The sequence below is a fragment of the Pan troglodytes genome, chromosome 2 (assembly GCF_028858775.2).
Source record: "Pan troglodytes isolate AG18354 chromosome 2, NHGRI_mPanTro3-v2.0_pri, whole genome shotgun sequence".
NCBI classification, from domain to species: domain Eukaryota; kingdom Metazoa; phylum Chordata; class Mammalia; order Primates; family Hominidae; genus Pan; species Pan troglodytes.
Genome location: NC_086015.1, coordinates 42948189 through 42972945, shown reverse-complemented (window position 1 = coordinate 42972945; position 24757 = coordinate 42948189). Strand labels below are relative to the sequence as shown.

Below are 24757 nucleotides of genomic sequence, written 5' to 3'. Positions count from 1 at the left end.
CTCAATTTTAGAGAGAGAACTGAGCCTTATTAAGACTAGACTTTGGCATTAAGCAGTTAACTTAAGGTGGAGTGAGGAGCTGATCCTGTGATATCCAATCATGCTGCTTCTCAGCTTGAACTTCGGTTATCAGACACTGTCTCTTTTCTTCTGCACATTGTGAATTCGTTTCCAGAAGCTTTTAAATTTGTTCCAGAAATACCAACATGCACTTTCTGCCTAGTCAGGAAAAGACAAAGCAAGCTGAAATGACCAAACACAGGGAGCATCACAAGGCAATCCTCCCTTGACTCTTCAAAGGACACTAAACTGCAGCTCCTAGACCACAGGGTCAAGGATGGCAGCTTCACAGCCAGGTCAGGCATGTGTGTTTCTTCCTGTCACTACAACTCAACTCCCTCACTCCCTGTGTTCCCTAAGGAGGGGCCGTGCAGGCAGCTGATGTCACAGCAGGCCGCTGAGATTTTGTTCAAAGCTTAGACCTGTTCCTCCCTCTTATGTGCTTGGTGGTGCTGCCCCTTTAAGATTTTTCTCCTCCTTCCTCCCCAGTAAGGGTAAACCAAGAAGAATGAAGCCAGGGTAAATTGAGAAAATATTTGAAGCCTATTAAGAGTGGCAACAAGTTTATGGTGATTCTTAAGTTAATTATATCCTTTTTGACTTCCAGCCAGTCCCTTCGCTGGGCCTCCATGTAGACTTGGCCACCTATCCTAGCCTCAGTCTGGCAGCATGCCTGCCTGCCTGCCTGCCTGCCTGCCTTGTTCCTTCCCTTCCTCCCTCCAACCACCTCTTCCCTGCACCCTCCTGCACAAATAAGTCAGCAAGCCACTGCAGCTACTACTTGGGGCTCAAATATGGTAGGTAGGGGCTGTGACGGGCATAAAGAATTGGAGTGTCTATGTATTTGTATCTGTGTGTGGGGTAGGGACATGGTAGCTAGTGGGAGACCACGTATATAAATACTATTACCACAACCATATGCATTTATTTTCGCATGTACTTTACAGTTTATAAAGTGTTAACTCCTGATCATTTAAATACATGAAAACGTTATGTAGTAGATGTTATCAGTGCCATTTTCTAGATGAAGAAACTGAGGCTCAGAAGGTTCAAAAGGAGATCACACAGCTATTAGGTGGCAGAACAAGGTAGGCTTCAGGCCAGGTCTTTGATTCTGACGTGTGTATGTGTGTGGGTGTGTATGTGTGTGCTTGTGTGCATGTGTTTGCATATATGTATGCGTGTGCACATGTGTAAGCATGTGTGTGTGTGTGCATGTGTGTGTGCACATGTGTGTTGGGGGAGGCATGTGTGTTTTCCCTCTACACTATACTGGTTCCCAAATAACAATAAAGTTGGACCTTTGTATAACATTTTAGAATGTATGAAGGGAAGTTTTGGCATACTGCCTCATTTAATTTTTAAAACATTGCTATAATGTTGCTATCCCCATTAGGGTTTTCTTTAGGGATTGCTTCTCCCTGGTCCACCAGGTTGGCAGGGACAGCTGCCTGACCTCCATCTCTCTGGCCTCTGTTGAGGTTCAGAGTCAGGCCCCTGAGCCAGGTGGGGCCACTCAGTCCCTTCCCTAGGAATTTTGTATCTGGGAATGAGAGAGAGCAGCATGTAAACATGGTGGTTGAGAGTGAACATTTTCTGTCAGGTGTACTAGGATCAGAGAAAACCAGTGAACACTGAGAAAGGAGAGCAAAGAGGCTGTAGACTAGCAACAACTGCAAGAGACAAGGAGACACAGACCTCCCTGTATTTCCTACAGGTCTTCATTCTTCGGTTCTACTCCATGAGGGTCAGAAGCTTCTCTCCCCTTGAATTCTGTGTGACACCCCTGTTCTCTGCCAGCAAGCTTTCTTTTATGCTTATACTAGCTAGGGTTAGCATTCTGTTCCAAAAGAATCCTCAATACTGTATATTAGAATTGGAAGCAGAGTGAACTAAATACTTAGAATAGGTACAAGGAATGAATAGTGGAAGTCAGAGGATGGAGCAATTTTCACTGTTGCAGGAGCTCTCATGAGTTGGGCGTTGATGCCTTTGCTGAATACTGACATGTGTGAGTAGCCGTTTGATGAGCCCTGGGGAGGGGAAATAAGAATATGCAGGAATCATCTTTTAGGAAGTTGCTCAGTCTAGCAGGTGCTTGTGTTTTCCCTGCCACATTCCAGCAGCCCACCTCTGATTCCAGCTAAAGCTGTGGTGGACAGTTCCCTTGCATACTGACAGCATCCCACCTCAAGAGTCTGCCTTGCTTCACTTGGCTTTTCTGTCTCAGTGCTTTCTCCAAAGCCATGGGAGCTCTCTCAGCCCACAAACAAGCATAGCCCAGGGATTTGGAGATGGGAGGGAAATGAACTCCTGAAAATAGAGGGTCTGCTTCCAAGATGACTTACTCATATGGCTGGTAAGCTGGTGCTGGCTATTGACAAGAGGCCTCAGATGCTCCCCACGTGGAATCTCCGTAGGGCTCATTGAGTGTCCTCACAGCATGGCAACTAGCTTCTTCCAGAGTGAGCAATCCAAGACAGCAAGACAAAACTTGCAATGCCCTTTATGACTGAGCCTCAGGAATTACACATTGTCACTTCTCCAATATTCTATTGTTTACACACGTCAGCCCTGTTCAATTTGGGATAGAACCACACAAGAAAGTGAAAATCAGGAGATACGGATCATTGGGCTGCCTTGGAGGCTGGTTACCATGGCATCTCTGACAATAGGGAATGTAAGCCAGAGGATAAATGTTTCAGCCTCCTAATATTCAAGTACATTCTACGTGGTTCCTCAGACAGTCTCTAGAGAGGCTGAGCCACAGTTGGCCATATCAGTAATCATCTCAAGTGCACACCCTTTATTGGCTTCTCCTTCTCAGCTTTCCATTCCTCATTCCCTCAATCCTGTTTCCTGAGATCACTTTCCAAATAAACTCCCACACTGGAGTGCTTGTCTAATGCTTCTGGGGGAACCCAAACCAAAACACAAAGGCAATATCTAAAATAATTTTGAAACATGAAAGTATGCAATGCACTGCATAAACATGGTCAAGAAAGGCTTCACAGAAGCCAAGGAGAATAATAGATACTAGAGGCTGGGAAGGATGTGGAGGGCGGTGGTAGGAAGAGAGATTGGTCAGTGGGTACAAACATACGGTTAAGTAGAAGGCATAAGTTCTAATGTTCAACAGCAGAGTAGGGTGACTGTAGTTAACAACAATGTATTCTATATTTCAAAGCAGCTAGAAGAGAGAATTTGAAATGTTCCCAACACATACAAATAATAAATATTCAAGGTGATGGATACCGGCCCAGATACCCTGACTTGGTTGCTACACATTCTATGCATGCAACAAAATCAAATATACCCCATAAATGGATAAAATATTGTATAGCAATAAAAATGTACAATCCTTGCTACTCTCTCCTCTTACCTTGCTTCATCTTTTTTTGTAAAATACTCCTACCTCAAATTACATAATTTATTTGTTTTGTAATGAATGAATGATCTATAATGATAATAATGAACTATGACATTAACAAATGTTAATTTCCTTTGTTATGTGAAACTGATACACAAAATGATGTCCCTCTGGTTCAGATCTCTAAAGTGAAGTCAGGAAGCCATTCTAGGGAGGACTGATGACCTGCAACCTTGCAAACAACAACAACAAAAACCCTCAGAAACTTGCCTCGAATTTTTGGGTTGGGCCAAACAGCCTTGATGGCAACGTTCTGGAAAGCAGCTGAATTTCACCAGCGCTGCAACTTCTGAACAGAAACAACCAATGATCTCAGGTACTAAGCCAGCTGCCTCTACCAATGATATATATTTTTTCAAAACAACTTGCATAATCATCCTCAGCTTCTTTTTTTTTTTAATTTTTTTTAAGGGACAGGGTCTTGTTCTGTCACCTAAGGTGGTGTAAAGTGGCACAATCCTAACTCACTGCAGCCTTCACCTCCAGGGCTCCCATGAGTCTCCTGCCTTAGCCTCCTGAAGTGCTGGGATTGCAGGTGTGCACCACCATACCCAGGCCTCGGCTTCCTTTTAAAAATGCATACTGCCCTCCCTTTCTTTGGAACACAAGCTGACTTCTAGTCGAATCTGTGTCTTCCAAATTGCAATTCTTAAGACTCCAATAAACACCTTGTCATATGAAAAAAAAAGAAAAAGAAAAAGAAAGGCTTCACAGAAGCAGCAGAAATTCAGAGATTGGGAAATGCGTGAGAAGAAAGGCAAGAGGAGAGCACTGCGACTTTAGCAAGACTCAGAGTGGCTACAAGGCCTGGTCAGGGCAGGGAACAGAGAAGAGCAAGATGTGGCTGGAACAGGGGTGGTCAGGATAGGGACAGCTTACCAGGAGGAAACTGGAGCAGATTGTCGATTGTGAAGGCCTTCATGATGGTCAAGATGAGAGGTGAGAAGGGCTTGCACTGGGCGAAGCTGGCTGGAAACAAAAGATGGGAATGAAGAAACCAGACCTTACAAACGTTGTCTTACAGGGGCCTGGCAGGGCCTCCTTCCCAGGACCAGACATACAAGATTGAGGAGCCAGGGCTGGGTCTCAGAAAGGACTATGAGGAGGTTAGCAGTTATTTTATTTATTCACAAACAATTATTAAGCACCTATTAAGTGACATGCACTGTTTTAATCATGGCACGGCAGTGAACAAGATCATGAAACTCTTCTCAATGAGTATGCTTTCTGTAAGGATCTACTAGGAGTCTCCATTAGAACCCTGGAGGAAGTGCTTCCTAGCCACGGATTCTGTGCTTCCTCAGAGCTGTCTCTGCAGAATCAGTCACAGCCAGTTCTTTTGGTTTGCTTACTCTCAGTTTCCCCACACAATGCTCTGTTCACTTTGGCTGTTCACTCTTCTACGTGGCACTCATCCTACACTGAACGTTGTCCATTGACATCTGCTTATTTGCATGGATGTCAGCAGTGGCCCACATCAGGGAAACAGAAGACTTGGTGGTTATGCTTAAAGTAATCGAGAGCTTGAGACAGTGCCAGTATCATGCCTGCTGTGTGAATCAATACAAATTTAGGTTTGAACTCCTTGGTGGTATGCAAGAGATATTCAAGGCATCCCTTCAACTTTGCCTCCTCTTCTTCCATGCTCCTCCTGTTGGCAATACCACATCTCCATGAAACCACTAGAGGTTGTCTACACATGCTTGTACCTCCAAGCCTGTGTGCCCTTGCACCTGCTTTTCATGGAAAGCCCATCCCCACTTTCTCCACCTGTTGAGTTCTTAGTCATCCTCTATGCTTCAGTTTAAATCTCACCTCTTCTCGGAAGCCACACCAGAACGAGCTGTTCCCTGTCCCATTCTGTGAAAGCCTCTGTATCTTACTTGCAGCTCCTTGATGATCTCTTGCTTTTTTATGGTTCTTTCTCAGCACACCCGTTCTTTCTCATGCAGCAGATGCATGCTCCTAAAGACCTAAGGTCTTGTTTTAATGTTTTCGGGATACAGCATGGTGTTCTGCAGTAGAGGCGGCTCAATGTCATCTTTGCTAAATGAGCAGATGGGAGGTGTTGCTGCCGCTAAAGCTGATGCACCTTACCTGGCCATTGATGCTGAAGCCAGACTCCTCATCAGACGGCAGAACTGAGACTGGCAGGGTCTTGCTGCCTGCCATCACCAAGGGACGGCAATGTGCTGTGTGGCTACAAGGATGCAAATGTGGGGCGCCTCTGAACGTGTCTGTTGTTGACATCCTCTTACAATGTGGACCCAGCACAGGTGCTCTGCTCCATTTGTCAGACACATGTTTTAATTTCCCACAGGACAGAAAAGTCCTGAATGCAAACTCCACTCAAGTGACCTGTGTGTGTATTATTCTTTGTCACTTAAGTCTTTACACTTGGAATCATTTGCATTTACCTTAAAGATGAAGCTAGAAAGATTCTTTGAAACTTCAGGAAGTCTGAATGTGACTTAAATGTGACTTAATTGTTTAGAAAAAATTGTTTAATTTTTTAAAATTTTTCTGTAAGTTATTGGGGTACAGGTGGTATTCGGTTACATGAGTAAGTTCTTAAGTGGTGATTTGTGAGATTTTGGTACACATATCACCCGAGCAGTCTGCACTGTACCATATTTGTAGTTTTTTAATCCCTTGCCTCTCTCCCACTCTTCCCCCCGACTCCCCAAAGTCATTGTATCATTCTTATGCCTTTGCATCCTCATAGCTTACTCCCACATATCAGTGAGAACATACGATGTTCAGTTTTCAATTCCTGAGTTACTTCACTTGAATAATAGCCTCCAATCTTATCCAGGTCACTGCAAAAGCTGTTAATTCATTCCTTTTTATTTCTGCATAGTATTCCATTATATATATGTATCTCCATCATATATATATATCTCCATCATATATATATATCTCCATCTATATATATATATCCCCATCATATATATATATATATATATATCCATCAAATAGATATAGTTTCTTTATCCACTTATTGATTGATGGGCATTTAGGTTGTTTCCATGATTTTGCAGTTGTGAATTGTGCTACTACAAACATGGATGTACAGATTTTTTTTTTTTAATAAAGACTTCTTTTCCTCTGGGTAGATACTCAATAGTGAGATTGCTAGATCAAATAGTAGTTCTACTTTTAGTTCTTTAAGGAATTTCCACACTGTTTTCCACAGTGGCTGCACTAGTTTACATTCCCACCAGCAGTGTAGAAGCATTCCCTGTTCACTGCATCCACGCCAACATCTACTGTTTTTTGATTTTTTAATTATGGCCATTCTTGCAGGAGTAAGGTTGTATCACATTGTAGTTTTGATTTGCTTTTTTCTGATCATTAGTGATGTTGAGCATTTTTTCACGTTTTTTGGCCATTTGTATATGTTTTGAGAATTGTCTATTCATGTCCTTAGCCCACTATTATTATTATTATTATTATTATTTTATTTTTTATTTTTAGATGGAGTTTCACTCTTTTGCCCAGGCTTGAGTGAAGTGGCATGATATCTGCTCACTGCAACCTCTGCTCCCTGGGTTCAAGTGATTCTCCTGCCTCAGCCTCCTGAGTAGCTGGGATTATAGGCGCCCACCACCATGCCCAGCTAATTTTTGTGTTTTTTGTAGAGATGGGGTTTTGTCATGTTGGCCAAGGTCTTGAACTCCTGACTTCAGGTGATCCATCAGCCTCAGCCTCCCAAAGTGCTAGGATTACAGGTGTGAGCCAACGCATCCAGCCCTTAGCCCACTTTTTGATGGAATTGAAAGAAATCATAGATGACACAAACAAATGGAAACACATCCCATGCTCATGGATGGGTAGAATCAATATTGTGAAAATGACCATACTGCCAAAAGCAATCTACAAATTCAACACAATCCCCATCAAAATATCACCATCATTCTTCACAGAATTAGAAAAAACAATTCTAAAATCCATATGGAACCAAAAAAGAGCCCACACAGCCAAAGCAACACTAAGAAAAAAGAACAAATCTGGAGGCGTCACACTACCTGATTTCAAATTATACTATAGGGCCATAGTCACCAAAACAGTGTGGTACTGCTGTAAAAATAAGCACATATACCTATGGAACAGAATAGAGAGCCCAGAAATAAACCCAAATACTTACAGCCAACCGATCTTCAACAAAGCAAACAAAAACATAAAGCGGGGAAAGGACAGCCTTTTCAACAAATGGTGCTGGGATAATTGGCAAGCCACATATAGAAGAGTGAAACTTGATCCTCATCTCTTGCGTTATGCAAAAATCAACTCAAGATGGATTAAAGACTTAAACCTAAGGCCTGAAACTATAAAAATTCTAGAAGACAACGTTGGAAAATCCCTTCTAGACATTGGCTTAGGCAAGAATTTCATGACCAAAAACCCAAAAGCAAATGCAATAAAAACAAAGATAAATAGCTGGGACCTAATTAAACTAAAGAGCTTTTCAGCAGAGTAAACAGACAACCCACAGAGTGGGAGAAAATCTTCACCATCTATACATTTGACAAAGGACTAATATCCAGAATCTACAAAGAACTCAAACAAATCAGTAACAAAAAAACCCAAACAATCCTATCAGAAAAATAATATTTTTAAAGAGTCTACATTTCAAAAGGCCAGGGCTCTTTAAGATAATGGATTTGGAGTCCTCTTACCTTTTCAAACACACACGTTGCATTTATGTAAAAAGTGCTTATTAACTCTAAGTACCTCTCTTATTCTTTGGTCTTCTCTTATTCTGGGAGTCACTGTGAAACCAGGCAAGGGCTTAGAATTTTTGATTCCTGCTTCAAAAACCCAAGCCATATGCTCCATGCCAGGCCAGGGGCTGATCCCACGTCTGTGGTTTCAATTCCTCTCCAGAGGACCTGGGTGTTGGCTTAGTAGGGGGAGAAAAGCAACCAGGCATTTTTCCTCTCAAAAATCCACAGGTACTTCGATTTAGTGTTTGCTGAGTGTTTTTAGAGCTATTATCACATTTGCTTCTTAACAGTAAAAAGATTTGAAAGAATTATCATATTTAACATGGAGAAAACTAAGGCTCAGGAAACTAAGTGATCTTTCCAATAACATGCAGCTGAGAAGTGGTGGAGCCGAAACCAGTATTCGGCGCCCCTTGTGGCAGGACCAAAATTTCCTGTTTCCCATCCTGCACTCCCGTAAGCACCTACTTCCTTGTAAACACTCACCCTGTACCCTTTATCTCAGCTGACTGTCAGCTAGTCTCCTGAAGGTGACAATAGCTTATGGTGTGATACTTTCCAGGGAGACTTAAATTTTCCCCAGGAATAAAAAACAAACAAACAAACAACAAAAAAAAACACTAAGAGCTTACTTGGGGGAGTTTTGGGTTGGTGACAGTCTGCTGCGGAGTTGTCTGGATGACCAAAAGTTCTCTTGGCATCCCTATGGCCACCACATAAGCATGCATGTTATCAGTATTTTTCTAGGTCTGAACCCCAAGGTTAATGGCACAAGAGAAGAGAAAGGAGGAGATGCCAAATGGACACCCTGTAAGCAATTCCATGTTGTGTGGGCCTCAGTGGGTCCTGTGGGGGGTGAGACCCCAGAACACTGGGTTAGGAGGCCTGCAGCTTAAGCTTAATGCGGAAGCACAACCTGGCTTTTCACACAGACTTTTCTGTATTCCCTCACCCACTTGGATCAGGCCACAGAAAAAAAAACAACAACCTGTTTCTTTATTAATGATGCTTTCTGCAGAGTTAGATTAAGCACTGATTAAAGGCAGATGCTTCCAAAGTATAAATGTAAGTACCCTCTCAGTCACTTCTCCGGTTACAGGGTTTCCTACACAATTCTTTAAAATCACTTTGGCTTTCTTCCCATTTGCCTTCCTCCACACTCTCCACCCAGCCTCCAAGCCGCTCCTCCCAGAAGGGCTCCAGGCAGCTGCCAGGAGCAGAAGCTCGAACTCTGCTGAGAGACTTGCTCTGTGGAGAGCTTCAAGAAGTATCGCTGGGATTGCTGTCTGGAGCCACCTTACCAAGAAGTCAGGTAAGTCCTCTGGGCCGGGTGCAGGCCTGTTCTGTTCTTTCAAGTCTGGGACCTGCCACCTGGAACTTGGTTTGTTTTTCTCATCAGGGTAGAGTACAGGCCTTTTGTGATTATTTCCTGATCAAATTAGAAGCAGAGAGAGGGGACGAGATATATGGCTCAGCTGGTGGAGTCCATCGGGTTGTTCTCCCTGCTGTCAAATACACTGAGAGGTCATGGGCTCACAGGGACAGGAGATGGCCAGCTGGCCTAATAGGCGCTTGCAACCGTGGACTTTGTGCCAGCAATTGGACCTTGCTAGAAAAGGTCATCTCAAGTCTTGTCTCCAACTGAGGCGATGGTAAAAATACTCCAAATATTTTCTGAATTCCCCGTGGCCAATTTATTTAATCAGAAATTGACATGCATGATTTCTTTACTGAAGAGCTAGCAAACTAATCTTGGGATTGACTTTGAATTGAGATCAATTTCATTAAACTCTGATCATGTTCGTTTGCTTTCTGATTTTCTTATGGGATCTATGAAGAGGGAAAGAGATATCTTTTTTTTGTAACTTATGTTAATAAATATGGATTATGTGTCACCAAAGTTAAGAACTTGTTCAGGTTACACCTAAAATGAATGAGGAGGTTTTCTGTAGGGCATGTCTACCATTAAGCTGTCTGACTTGGGTGGTGGATGAGAGTGTCATGGTGAGGCCAGTGGAATGCCCGTAGGACTGACATGTGAATGAGGAGGTGGCAGTGGGTTGAGGTCCTGGGAGGCCACGTCACACACAGTGAGGCTGCCATAGACGCGTACCAGCCCAGTTGGAAGCTTGTGAGGCTTTCTCCTCTTGACTCCTTTCTCCCATCTCCTTGGGGATATCTTAGTTTTAATAAGAAGAACTAGGCACGTAGGCGGAATTGCATGGTGGCTAAGAATATAAGGCCTGGAATGGAATTGTTTCGGCTTGAGATTTTCCAGCACTTACTTATGTGATCATAAGCAAGTTTTCTTAATTTCTGTAAGACCTAATGTCTTCTGCAAAATGGGGAAGATGTAATCATGCCCACCTTGTAGATTTCTGGGGGAAATTCTGAAAGATAATCCATTTAAAGCATTTGCCCCTTTGTTTAGCCCATAATTCATAATTCTTATTAACCTCAGTGTGGACCTCTGGCATTCCAGATTGTGTGGACCAGATCTATGCTGAAATGTTCCAGGTGAGCAGTTGGAAACATCTTGCGATTTCCCTTACTGGTTAGGATAAAGTATGAGAATCACAGTATCAGTTTGCTCTTTGCCAAAAGAGAAAGCTAGAAACACCAGGCAAGGAAGGTGTAAGGTTAAAGCCTCTGACCTTAAAGAGAAGGCCATAAATAATCCACCTTAATTCTAGATGAACATTTCTTTCAGATATCCCCAAGAATAACATATATCTCATAAAATTGTTTTGAGGGTTAAATGAGATAATGTATGTTAGTTAACACACTCCAAATTTCACCTGGAACAGCATAGACACTATGAAATGGTAGCTTTCTTTATGAAAATGTTCTTGTTATAGGGTTTAGTGAAAAAGTGACCATTTAAAATTGTTATACAGGACAATGACAGTCATATGAAATATATGGACAAAAAGACTACTGCAAAGAGATACACTAAAATGTTAAAACTTGTACATATTAGATGGCTATGGCTTGTGGGTAATAATTTCCTTTTCCTGATTTCTAAATTGTATTTAGTGAATGACTCTATCAGCCAGGGCCCCAGCAGGAAACAGATGGCAAGCTCAAATTGGACATTGTGAGGATATTTTATTAAAGGGACTTTTTACAAAGGTGTGGGCAGAGTACCATAACAGAAGCAGGTGATGGTGCATTTCTCAGGTTGGTGAGAGTGAGGTGCCATTACACCCCACATCAGAAGAGGCAAGGGAAGGGAGGTGCGAGCCCTGTAGATGGGCACCTCACAGGCACTGTGGCCCATGGCCACCATCAGGGGAAAGCTGGAAGAGAAATCCCTGCCCTCACTCTCCCATCATATTCCGGGTCACTTGCTGGATGCCTCTCACCAACCAAACCCAGCCATAAGCCAGAGTGTGAGAGATCCCATGGGGGGCTACATGTGGGTCAGCTTTGCATCACTGAGCAGAGTAGGGAAGGATGGAGAGTGAGCTGGAGGGCACAGTGAGGCTATGTGACTTTTATAACTACAGGCGAATTCATAAATAAGAGCCAGGAGTCCGTGTGCAGCCCTCAGTGCTTTCACACTACGTTGCCTATTGTCCAGGCCACCTCCCTCCCTCCTCCCAGCTAAATGACTTCTGATTCCTCGTCACCATGCCCCCCTCAGGGCTCCCACAGCACCCAACAATTGCCTCTGGTGCAGACGTACACATGGCATGGTTTCATCCTCCGTCATTTCTTCACCTGGTCTCCACAGATTGGAAGACCCTGGAAGGCTGGTGCTTTATATCCCTTTGCATCCCCAGTGCCCAGCACATGAATGAATGAACCATGGGAGGTCAGGCCTAAGTGCTTCTATAAAGCTTGCAGCTTTGGAAAGTGAGGCCTTAGTCCTCTCTCCTAGGTGAGTGTTTGCTTTCTGTCTATTCGGCAGGAGTGGGCCAGTCTTCAGAAGAGCAGTTGCAGAGTTCCCTGTGACAGGTAGCCCTGGCCACCCTGCAAGACTGGCCCCTGGGCTCATGAAGGTCTTGCAGGGCCTCCTCACTGCTCTCCCAGGCTCTGCCATTCCCCACGTCAAGTCGTAACCCGCATGTGGCCGGCCTCCCAGTTTAAGACTGCATGCAAGTTGAGATTCTGCTTGTTTCCTTCATGGCCCAAGGGGATTGGGAGCCCGTCGTGCTTGATATCTTGTCTCTCTAGTTTGAATCAGAAGATGTTTTGATCCCCTGAAGGATTTTCACAATCCTTTTGCAACCTATAAAAGTAACACAAGCACATAATTCAAATAGCTTAGAAGGAGAAAATGTTGAGAAAGATATAACGTTAAAAGTAAAATGTCTCCACTTTCACCTATGCTCAGTCCCACTTTTAACCATTTTAGTGTTTAATTCTGGTCATTTTCTCTCTTTCTTTAATTTTTTTTAAGTTTTATTTTTTTCTTTGAACTACTATGCCCAGGGACTATTTAATTTTCAATTGACAAAATAATCATTGTATATATTTGTAGGGGGTCTCTCTAACTTTAAATTAGCTTACACTGCTATTTCTTGATTTATCCAGTTTGAGTAGAAGTTTTTGAATTGTCCCTATGGGAGATGAGGAATTTAGCTTATTGATGGTAATCCTTCTGGGCTCCCCATAATTCTTCCCAGTTTTTGTTATCTGTATTTAAAATTTGGTTTTGTACTTATCTGTGTAATTTTAAGGTATAATCTTATTTTTGTATGGCTTGACCAACCTTTCATAGAGTGTCTTGACTCTCTAAATGTTTAAGTTGAGAATATTGATATCTTTAATCTTCCCTTCACTTTTTCTCTCTGACTTCAGCTTGTAGTAAAATTTTATAACATTTATAGCATTTGTAATCTACTCTATAATTATAATTAATTCTGCTTTATCTTTAGGATGATTGTGAAAATTAAAAACTAATAGATAACCTGAATTATATCATAATTTTGTAGCTACTATTTTCCGGAACCAAGAACTGTACTATATTTGGACCCATAATAAAGGTAAAGGAATGGACCCTGGTGTTACTATCTGCTGCACATTCAAGGTCAAGGTCAAATGAATTATCTTATTTTTCCTATTATACTGAAGGATGGTCCTTACCAAGGTTCCTGTCAAAATGGCAGGGTATCAGGGTTCAAATCATTTAGTTGGCTTTGTCTATAAACCATTACTTTTGAAGTACGTCTTATTTTGATGGAATTTCTCATTACCTTTCTTTTAACATTTGGAAAAACCATTTTCTGAAACATATTTTTTGTTACATAAAATTTTCTTTATAGTTTAAATATTTTTCCCAGGATTCTCTGACTTTTCTGTCAGTTAGAGCAATTGCTTCTTTTTGTTTGTTTGTTTGTTTTTGCTTTTTTTTTTTGAGACGGAGTCTCCCTCTATCACCCAGGCTGGAGTACAATGGCTCAGTCTTGGCTCATGGCAACCTCCACCTCCAGGGTTCAAGTGATTCTGCTGCCTCAGCCTCCCAGGTAGCTGGGATTACAGGCACGCACCACCACGCCTGGCTGATTTTTGTATTTTTAGTAAAGATGAGGTTTCACCATGTTGGCCAGGGTGGGCTCAAACTCCTGACCTCCTGATCTGCCCGCCTCAGCCTCCCAAAGTGCTGAGATTACAGGCATGAGATACCATACCCGGGCTTTTGTGCCAAACGTGCAGGTTTGTTACATAGGTATACATGTGCCATGGTGGTTGAGCAATTGCTTCTTAAGCCTATTGATGTGTGGTTGACCAGAAATATTTTATTGCACTCTTCGGTTAAGGACATAATGTCTTGGATTCCATGCATCCTGCTTTTCTGAATTCTCTTTTCATTGTTTGGGAGTATATACTCAAGTAATTTTTTTTGTAAAGAGTCATTCAGAATCTGAAAATTTTATCTTCAAATTTGTTAGCAGGACTTGGAAAATAATTGCACTTAGCTAATTTAATTCTTTGATCAATTTTCTAGCAATGCAATCTATTTTCTGCACAGAAAATTTTCAGAATTAAGTATTTCTGTACAAATTTCACCATAAGGGTTTGAGTCATTTCAAATTTTACCAATTACAGCTTGTGCCATATTGATTTTCTATTAATTTATCAATTTTATCTATTTTGTGGATGCAGCCTTGATTTTCGCAGTCGAATTTTCCTGAGTTTACTTATTAAAGAATACTTGATTCTTCCATTAATTGTTTTTTCAGTTAATAAGGAAATTTTACTGCATACTGCATGTGGTTTTATTTTGTCAGATTTATTTGAGTTCATAATTTTTATTCAGTTTTCCTTTTCCTGGGTCAATTTTTGCAGTTTTCAATATTACTTTCATTTTTTTTGAGACAGAGTCTCATTCTGTGGCCCAAGCTCAAGTGCAGTAGAGTGATCTCAGCTCACTGCAACCACTACCTCCTGGTTCAAGCGATTCTTGTGCCTCAGCCTCCTGAGTAGGTGGGATTACAGGCACACGCCACCACACCCAGCTAATTTTTCATTTTTAGTAGAGATGGGTTTTCACCATGTTGGCCAGGCTGGTCTCAAACCCCTGGTATCAAGCAATCTGTCTGCCTTGGCCTCCCAGTGGGTGTAAGCCACTGCACCTGGCCTCAATGTTACTTTTCTTTTCTTTTCTTTTTTTGAGACAGAGTCTGGCTGGGTTACCCAAGCTGGAGGGCAGTGGCACAATCTTGGCTCACTGCAACCTCCGCCTCCTGGATTCAACTGATTCTCCTGCTCAGCCTCCCAAGTGGCTGGGATTACAGGTGCATGCCACCATTCCCAGCCAATTTTTGTATTTTTAGTAGAGACAGGGTTTCACCATGTTGGCCAGGCTGGTCTCAAACTCCTGACCTCAGGTAATCCACCTGCCTTGGCCTCCCACAGTGTTAGGATTACAGACATGAGCCACTGTGCCTGGCCAATGTTACTTTTAAGATGTGGTTGTTTAGGTGTGTGTTTTTTTTTTGTTTTTTTTGTTTGTTTGTTTGTTTGTTTTTTAATCATCTATAACAAATTTTACTGTGTACAGTTTCAGGGGTTGTCAGTTTTATTTTGTGTTATATTTATTTTTAGCAAGTTTCTCTTTCTTAAGAACCCAGGCAAAATATCTCCCAGAGTCAAAATGGCAGGGTGAAAGTGTCCAGTTGCTTCTTTAATCGCCCCATTAGAATGGCAGCACCTGCCACTGGACTCCTTGCTGTAACTGAGCATAGGGTCCAGGTTTTACCATCCAGGGTCTTTCACAGCGCATCCATTTTACAGGATTGACTAGCATCCATATTGTGTTCACTGCAAAAGACTTATGCTCTGAATTAAATGTCTTTCTTGAGCTCTAGAGTCAAATGCAGCAGAGTCTCATTATATGCCCACTTCATTCATACAAATTCAATTACACATGTTCATGAGGAGGGGGAAATTGAAATAGTGCAGGGAATTCCATCATCCAGACCTATCAATAATGAGCTTGACTCTGGATGAATGTGGGACAGACAGTGATGAATCTACAGTCCTACATTCAGTTTCAGCTGACATAGGGCTCTCACAGTATTATCATTGCTTGCCCTAATCATAGTATACTTGAAGGATCATACATTGCCTTTATCATGGCCCTGAAACACAATCCAACTACTTTGTTTGGGGCTAACCTGAAGAAAGAGTGTCTGGTTCTGGCCCTGGAAGAAAAGCTGGTTGTATTGAACTCGTTTAAGTAATGAATTGGGATGCCTCTTTAGTATGGTGCCTTCCTGAGGGAGTTTCAAGAGAAATTTTGGCTACATTTCTTTGCTTTCACGCTGTTTTCAGAGCCTGACATGTGTGAACTATGATTTCCCTATATTCGAGTGCCTTTTGGTTCTCTCCACTTGCAGGTTCCCCAGGCAGCTTCAGCTTCATGTGTTGCATACCAAATTTATTCCCTCGCAGTGCCCTCCTTTTCTTGCACTCTCTGTCTCAGTGAGTGGCCACACTGTCCTCTCATCTGCTCAAGCCAGGAATCTCGGTAAGGACCATCCCTCAAGTCTCTCTCTTCCCATTAATCTCATGTCAAGGCTATTTATTAACTCTCAAATCCATCCATGTCATTAGATCATCCCCTGTAATTTGATTTGCTGCAAGAGTTTCCAAGCTCACTTCTCCGATTTTAGCCTCCCCTTTATCTTCCTATCTCAAGCCTTTTCAATCCCCAACAGTTAGAGGGACTTTTTTTTTTTTAACTTGTATTTTAAGTTCAGGGGTACACATGTAGGTTTGTTACATAGGTAAACTTGTGTCATGGGGGTTTGTTGTACAGATTATTTCGTCACCCAGGTATTAAGCCTAGCACCCATTACTTATTTTTCCTGATCCTTTCCTTCCTTCCACCCTCCACCTTCCCATGGGCCTCAGTGTGTGTTGTCCCCCTCTATGTGTCCATGAGTTTCTATCATTTAGCTCCCACTTATAAGTGAGAACATGTGGTATTTGGTTTCCTGTTCCTGAGTTAGTTTGCTAAGGGCCTTCCAGCTCCATCCATATCCCTGCCAATTCCCAATAGTTAGAGTGGCTTTTCTTTAAAAACAACAACAACAACAACAACAAAAACAAATCTGATAGTGTTTCGCCTCTGCAGTAACAACAATAGCAATGAAAACCCAAACCTTTAGTAATTCCCCATTACCCTCAGGGGAAGTCCATGATCTTTACCAAAGATTAGAGGCCTGCCCACTCTCTCCCTCTGCTGAGTAAAGCCCTATTGGCCATTCCACTCCATGAAATCCCCATTCCTGGCAAACAGAACCAGTTGCTGGACATCATGTTCTTTCTCAGCTGAGGGTTCCTGTACACACTATTTGCTCTCCCTGGAGCATCCTAGTGTCCCCCTTTTTCTCTTGTCCTAAGTCTTACATCTCCTTCAGGTCTCAATTTAGACATTAAAGGTTTGGACAACAATCCCTGATTCCCTGTTGAGACGCCTATCCTATGATGAGACACCTATCCTATGCATAGACATAGCCCCACTACTTCTCCCTGTAGTAGCATTTGTTCTATTTTAATTTCCTGTCTTTGTCTTTTCTACTACTCCAGGACAGTGTAACTGTTGGACCAGGGACTGTGTTTCTTCACCGTTAGTGCCTAGCACCATGCCTAGAACAGACACAGGGCATATAATTGTTGAACGAACAAACCAGTGATATGTTGGGTTTCTTACTATAATTTCCTGGAGTGGGTGTAAGAGTCAGCCCTAGATTAGCATCCAGTAAATAAGAAAGAAAGAGGATGGCTGGCATGGGGAATATAGGCATTCAACCTGAATACTACTGCTGCTTTTCAGTGTCTAGCTTGAACCCTGTGGCTGTAGAGAAAGTCCTCAAAGAAGCTATTATCCTATGGTAGAGTAACCCTATTAACAAACCCTTTCTGTTTTTGTGTCCGGAATTGGTGGGTTCTTGGTCTCACTGACTTCAAGAATGAAGCCGTGGACTCTCGCGGTGAGTGTTACAGCTCTTAAGGCAGTGCGTCTGGAGTTGTTCGTTCCTCCTGGTGGGCTCGTGGTCTTGCTGGCTTCAAGAGTGAAGCTGCAGACCTTCGTGGTGAGTGTTACAGCTCATAAAAGCAGTGTGGACCCAAAGAGTAAGCAGTAGCAAGATTTATTGCAAAGAGCAAAAGAACAAAGCTTCCACAGTGTGGAAGGGGACCCGAGCGGGTTGCCACTGCTGGCTCCAGCAGCCTGATTTTATTCTCTTATTTGGCCCAACCCACATTCTGCTGATTGGTAGAGCCTAGTGGCCTGTTTTGACAGGGTGCTGATTGGTGCGTTTACAATCCCTGAGCTAGATACAAAGGTTCTCCACGTCCCCATCAGATTAGTTAGATACAGAGTATAGACACAAAGGTTCTCCAAGGCCCCACCAGAGCAGCTAGATACAGAGTGTCGATTGGACTCACAAACCCTGAGCTAGACACAGGGTGCCGATTGGTGTATTTACAATCCCTGAGCTAGATATAAAGACTCTCCACGTCCCCACCAGACTCAGGAGCTCAGCTGGCTTCACCCAGTGGATCCCGCACTGGGGCCGCAGGTGGAGCTGCTTGCCAGTCCTGCGCCATGCGCTCGCACTCCTCAGCCCTTGGGCGGTCGATGGGACTGGGCGCCGTGGAGCAGAGGGCGGTGCTTGTCGGGGAGGCTCCGGCCGCACAGGAGCCCATGGAGGGAGTGGGAGGCTCAGGCATGGCGGGCTGCAGGTCCCAAGCCCTGCCCCGCGGGAAGTCAGCTAAGGCCCGGTGAGAAATCGAGTGCAGCGCCAGTGGGCCGGCTCTGCTGGGGGGACCCAGTACACCCTCCGCAGCCCCTGGCCCGGGTGCCAAGCCCCTCACTGCCCGGGCCGGCAGGGCCAGCCAGCTGCTCCGAGTGCGGCGCCCGCCAAGCCCACGCCCACCTGGAACTCCAGCTGGCCCGCAAGCGCCGGGTGCAGCCCCGGTTCCCGCTCGCGCCTCTCCCTCCACACCTCCCTGCAAGCTGAGGGAGCCGGCTCTGGCCTTGGCCAGCCCAGAAAGGGGCTTCCACAGTACAGCGGTGGGCTGAAGGGCTCAAGTGCCGCCAAAGTGGGAGCCCAGGCAGAGGAGGCGCCTAGAGCGAGCGAGGGCTGTGAGGACTGCCAGCACGCTGTCACCTCTCACTTTCTTAGGGTCGAAGTCCTAGAAGTGAGAGAGCCGGCATGGGGGTCGCAGTTCATGCCTAGGTTTATGGCTCTTTTGTTCCCATTTCATCACATTTTAAGAACTTTACTGACTGGATGTGAGAAAAGACCCATGCACTTTCAGTTTTGCTTTTGCAATCCGTAACTATGGCCCAGTCAATTCCCTATTCCTTTTTCTCTTGTTTGGGCCATGTGGCCACTTGCCTGCTACTTGCAGATCCCACTTCAGCAGTTCAGCCGGCTCAGCCTTATTGTCTTGCTTAATGTCTGGGTCTCAGTTTTAGAGACTGGGCTTCTTCTGCTCACTTGTTCCTGAACTCAACTTCCCGCCTCTTGCCAGGTCCTCCAGGAATGATGCCCTGCTTTGGTTTTGTCTATGCCAAAAGTTCCTGCTATACCCACAGTGGTGGTCATCTCTTCTGATCTTCACAGCCAATCAGCTCCCAAGGCCCCTGACCTCAGCTCAGCTTTTGTAGATCCTTATGACACCATCCTTTAAGACTGGAATCCTAGGGCAGGCTCTTTTATTCCTGCCTCCTGAGGACTTTCTGAGGATCTGTGGCTTGTCTCTGTCCTGAGGGTGAAGATGGATGACAGATGCTACCCAGTAATCTTTCCAGATGAGCGGAATTTCCGCCCCTTCACTTCTGACTCTCTGGCTGCAATTGAGAAGCGGATTGCCATCCAAAAGGAGAAAAAGAAGTCTAAAGACCAGACAGGAGAAGTACCCCAGCCTCGGCCTCAGCTTGACCTAAAGGCCTCCAGGAAGTTGCCCAAGCTCTATGGTGACATTCCTCGTGAGCTCATAGGAAAGCCTCTGGAAGACTTGGACCCATTCTACCGAAATCATAAGGTACTTCATTGGTGGGGGGGGGGGGGGTTTCTAACCATGCAGTCGTAACTGGTGTTACAGGTTCTCCAAACACCACTCTTAGGGTTTATAGCAGGCAGGCTGTGCCTCTTCTTTGCTGTCATCCCCTGGCATTGCCTTGATAGTCCTGAAAACCCCTTTCAGTCCTCATTTTTTCTCTGCAATGCATGTATTAGAGGAGAAGATGAGGATGAGGGACTGCAAAAGGATAAAAGGAAAACAGAGAAAACACAAAATGAAGTCTGGAAAGAGGACTGGACTAGTAGTCCCAGAAGTTAGATACAGGCCATTTCAAGTGATGGGCTTTATGACTCTGGGCAAGTCACCTTACTAATCTTCACTTTTAAAATCTGTATAATAGAAATAATGCCTGATGTTCCTACCTTAGAGCATAGACATGCTGGGAAAGCACTTTATCACTAAAATGCATTATACTGATACAAAGGATTAATATCATGGTCCAGAAATGCTCATTATAGCAACAAGATTTTACCTTAAAAACTCTTGGATAATAGGCTTTCTAGGCTATTAAATGAGACTAATAGGGTTCAAACCAACAACTGATGCATAGTAGGAGCTCAATAAATGAAACCTAAGAAAATAGTAACCAAGTGGGCACATGCAGATTCTATGTAAACTCAATGCAAATATGTGAAAGCCTTGCTATTTTATCTGCCTGGATGCAGTTCTTGCAGGGAAATTCTAGTAAAGGTTTCTTGAAGGGGCTCCCGAGTGAGGGAATGTAAACTTTGAGCTCCCAAATGACTGCTCTAGAGCCTGAGGCTGTGAGCACACTTGGCACTTTCAGGAAAGGCTCAGAAGATTTTGCCATCATCACCTCGCAGTGTGATCCAGCAGAGGTTGGAAACCCCACCTTGCCATACTGAGGTTAGAGACCTAGGAGGCTGGGAGGTTTGGGGAAGCCCTAGAAAATATGGGATGCTGAGAGCATCTTTGGCTGGCATCCATAAGAAACTGACCTTTCAAAGAAAGATTGCCTGATTTGCATGTACTTCAATTGGGACAGACTTAGAGTTGCCAGGCCAAATGAGGACCACATATACAGAGGAAGGTAGAGTATAAGTAGGAAGGACAAGCAAGGGGGAAAGAATTGAAGGAGCAAAAACACTCCAATGTTTCTCCTTTTTCTGATGCCCCAGGATTCCAGGGCCTTCTTGGAGGTATAGTTGTTGGAGGTGAGTTAACTGTAGAGGTCTCCTTCTGCGTCAGTGCTGGAGAGGAGACCCATGAGTCAGGCAGCAGTTTGGTGTGCAGCTGACAGTCCTGGGAGAACAGGACTTTTCCAGCCTGGGTGGTAATTCTAGGACCACCATTTCTCAGCCTGGGTCCTCACTTTAAGTAAGAAGACACGATATCTGTTTAGAGCTCTGCACACCCATGATCTCACATGACCAGTGCCCTCAACAGTCATGTGAGGTATGTGTGATCATGATTAGCACTCTACCTTACAGATGAGGAAACCAGAGCCTAGCTGGGAAAGTAGCTTAAGCCAGGTCAAGCAGCCAGTGAGTGGTGGAGCTAGGATACAAACCCAAGGGTGCTTTTTATCATCACAGGCTACTTCTCTTTGGAAACCCCATTTTGAAGAGCAACAGGGGAAAGAAGTAGAGAAGTGTCAGCAAGCAGGCAGGAGGAGCTAGTACCTATCATTTTAATCATTAAAACCCTGGCATGTAGAGTTAAATACACCATTAGTTAAAATATTTAAAGCAGTAAGAAGAGGCATCAATAAAATATCAAAATCAAAGGCACAGAAGGAGAGCCATATTGTACCACTTATTAATGTGGGGTGACTCATCTCAAAGAGAGGTTTGTTTCTGCCCCAAAATTGTATGTCTGTTCAAAGGAAAGGCGCAGAATTTCCAAAGCAGGTCTTGGGCTCCTGGCTCATATTTTTAAAAAACCCCGTGGCTCATTTCATTATTATGGGGGCAAAGAAAAATATCCTAGCACAGTTTTCCCTGCAGCCAGATAACCATCAGACCAGTCAATCCCAGCAGCTCATTAAAGGAAGGTTGATGGTTGGCAGTGGCTGACGTTCTGGCACCTGAGCCAAGGTAGCACTCACAGTGCTAACATTGGGCCTGGGTGCCGAGGTCTGTCTCTCCTGCCTGAGAACATGCTGTATTACATGGCCAAGTAGCACTTTTTGCAAATCTGAAAGGAGCCATCAGTTGGGGAGAAAGGAATGACTCTTACTTTCTGAAGGCTTTTGTAACTGACAGCCATGGGGACAGATATGGGGACAGCTAGATTACAGTTACATGGAAAAAGGGAGGTCTGGAGGTGGATGTCAGAAACATGTTAGTGACAGGTTGTTGTCCAGGGGCTGCTTCATTCCCAGTGCCCAGGGAGTCATGCTAGGAGAAAATGGGCAGAGGTTCAGTGTTCTTTAATGGGACTCCATTGGGCACTTTGTGGGGGGGCGGGCATAATGTACTATTGGCAAGTTTGTCCTGTTTGGCATCCCTGGGTCTTCCCAGTAAAAGGCCAGTAGAGCCCACAGTCATTACAGCAGACAATCAAAAATACTCACACACATTTCCAAATGCCTTCTGTAGGGGCAATGCCCACCTCCCCTGCTGGTTAAGAACCACAGGGAAATTTGCCCCTATGTCCACAGAGGTAAAGAAAGAGCAAATCCAGGAAACTTGGTGACTTTTTTCTTGAAGATCATCAAGGTTAGAATTGACTGGTTATTTCACACAGCGTTTCTCAGACCTGTGGCATAGCAAACATGGACCCTTTAGGTCACTTATTCTAAGATTCATTGCAAAGTTTTCGTTAATAATCAAAATAATTTAAAATAATCTGCTGAATCTAAATGTCCAAGCTCAATTTCTGCCTCTTCAAGTTCTCTTCTAGTCCCTTTCCCCGTTGATACATACCATGGAGTACAATATTAAGGGTTTTCTTTTCCCCAGTTATTCCTCTATACTCCTAATTTTGGTATTTTCAGGTCCTGTGTTTTCCATCTCTGATTATTCTGGAGTATCCCATTGGGTAAATATTCCACAGCCCAACAGTTATGTTATAATTTTCTCTAAATGAATTCATGATAAATATTGTTTTGTCACTGCATTTAATTCCTGTTGTGTATGTGTGTGTTTTCTTGTATTGTTTTTTTTGTTTTGCAGACATTTATGGTGTTAAACAGAAAGAGGACAATCTACCGCTTCAGTGCCAAGCATGCCTTGTTCATTTTTGGGCCTTTCAGTTCAATCAGAAGTTTAGCCATTAGAGTCTCAGTCCATTCATATCCTTTCATTGCACCTTTTACTAAGTCCAGATCATTTGAAAAGTGCACGTGCCCCACGGTGTTCATGTTATTGGATGGAAGCAAATAGCTAATTCTTTCTACAAATACTGGCTGAGTGCCTACTGCTGCAGGCAGGGACTGTGCTGGATGTGAGCAAGATGTCATCTCCTTCTCTGGGGTCCTATGGCCTCAGAAGGGCATAGACTAAAAGGCAGGCAACTTCTTTAGTGAGATTGGTCGTGTGAAAGTGGTAGCAGGGAGAGGCACTGCTGTGCTTTAGAGGCATCAAGGATGGCTTCTTAGAGGAAGGTGCATCTAAGCTGACACCTAAAGAGATGTAAACTGGCAGCCTGTGCAGTATATTGAGTTGATAATGTGTTGTGTTGGACCTACACAGTACTTAAAACTTTGAAAAACACTTTCTAACATGAATACTCCAGATTTCCAGCTTTTCTTGAAAGATGGAAACTGGCAAGGGTAGGTTCCCATTTCTGTTAATACCTGACAAAAATGGGTAGAGTAAGGAATTGCTGCCTCTTTGGAGGGGGCATGTAAGCTCTGTCTCACCACCTCTGCACCCCTCTTATGGCTGAACACCAGCCCATTTTACCCATTTATATGCCTTTTCAGGCTCTTAAAACTTAGGGTTTGCAATGTCAGTCTTAAAATGTAAAGGCAGGTAGGAATTATTAAGCATTTCTGATGTATGCAAGGGTTGGGGGAGACACTAGGAAGTTTTAGACAGGGAAATGAGAAAAAGATATGGGTTGGTAGATTTAGTAAAATATTGAGGAGAATGGCAATGAATAACTATTTGGGTTTGGTTCCCTAGAAGCAGAGCCTGATATGGGCATTCTTATTTAAGTGATTTAACAGAGGAGTGCTTTCTGGAGAAGGAGAAAGGGAAGCAGAAGGGGGGAAAACAAAGAGCCAAGCAAGGATATGGTCTCAGCTGAGTCACCTTCATTCTGATCCCACGAGGAACTCTGGAGCATGAATTGCACCACAGAATTGTCCCACTTTGAAGCAAGGGCCTAAGTCATTCAGACATGTAGAAGGGGGTGTGTAGCTCTCCAAGTGAGGAGGCTGCCATTCAGCAGGGGACAATTCTCCACAGGAGGGGACAGTTGTGAGTTGTTCTCATCCAACATTCACAGTCAGAAGACAGATGCACCTGCAGAAAAGGGGACCATCAGGGGCACCCCCAGTCTTACCCAGTAGCTAATGATGCATGCCATCCTGCAACATATCTGCCTTAATGGATGCTGGCCACATTGTTCAGCATGTTCATTATCGGCACCGTTATCATCAACTGCGTGTTCATGGCTACAGGGCCTGCTAAAAACAGCAACAGCAACAATACTGACATTGCAGAGTAAGTATTTTTCCTTCACTCACCTGTCCTAAGTTTTTAAACAAATATACCTAAGACAGTTAATGATTACGCTGGAGAGAAAGAAAAAGTCACTAATAATTCTAACACATATGTTGGCAGAATCAGTTTTATTTTTGACCTTTTTTTTTTTACAATTTGTAATGAACAGCACACATATGTTCACATTTTAAGTGGTTTTCTTTGTGTTTACATAAGTTTTATAGGTATCCATTTTGATGGTTATATAATATTTTATCAGGTGAATAAACCATAATGTACTTCACCACTCTAGCATTTTAGTAGATTATAACATTGTCATAAAAATCTTTTTGCATAAAGCTGTATTTATGTATTTACTT

General features: G+C 43.5%; 1 protein-coding gene across 3 annotated transcripts in view; it reads left to right on the top strand.

Moving 5' to 3' along the window:
* Positions 1-14119: 14119 nt before the first annotated feature.
* The window catches only part of SCN11A (sodium voltage-gated channel alpha subunit 11), a 110620-nt gene continuing 99982 nt past the window's right edge, over positions 14120-24757 (top strand). For 2 of the 3 annotated variants that reach the window (XM_016940747.4, XM_016940746.4), the window contains exon 1: positions 23124-24398. In XM_016940747.4, the coding sequence (XP_016796236.2) occupies positions 24286-24398 (113 nt within the window). In that variant the 5' untranslated portion in view covers positions 23124-24285. Of the gene's footprint in view, positions 19726-22901; positions 23021-23123; positions 24399-24757 lie in introns of those variants that run through there. The other variant, XM_054681698.1, reaches the window with a different exon arrangement.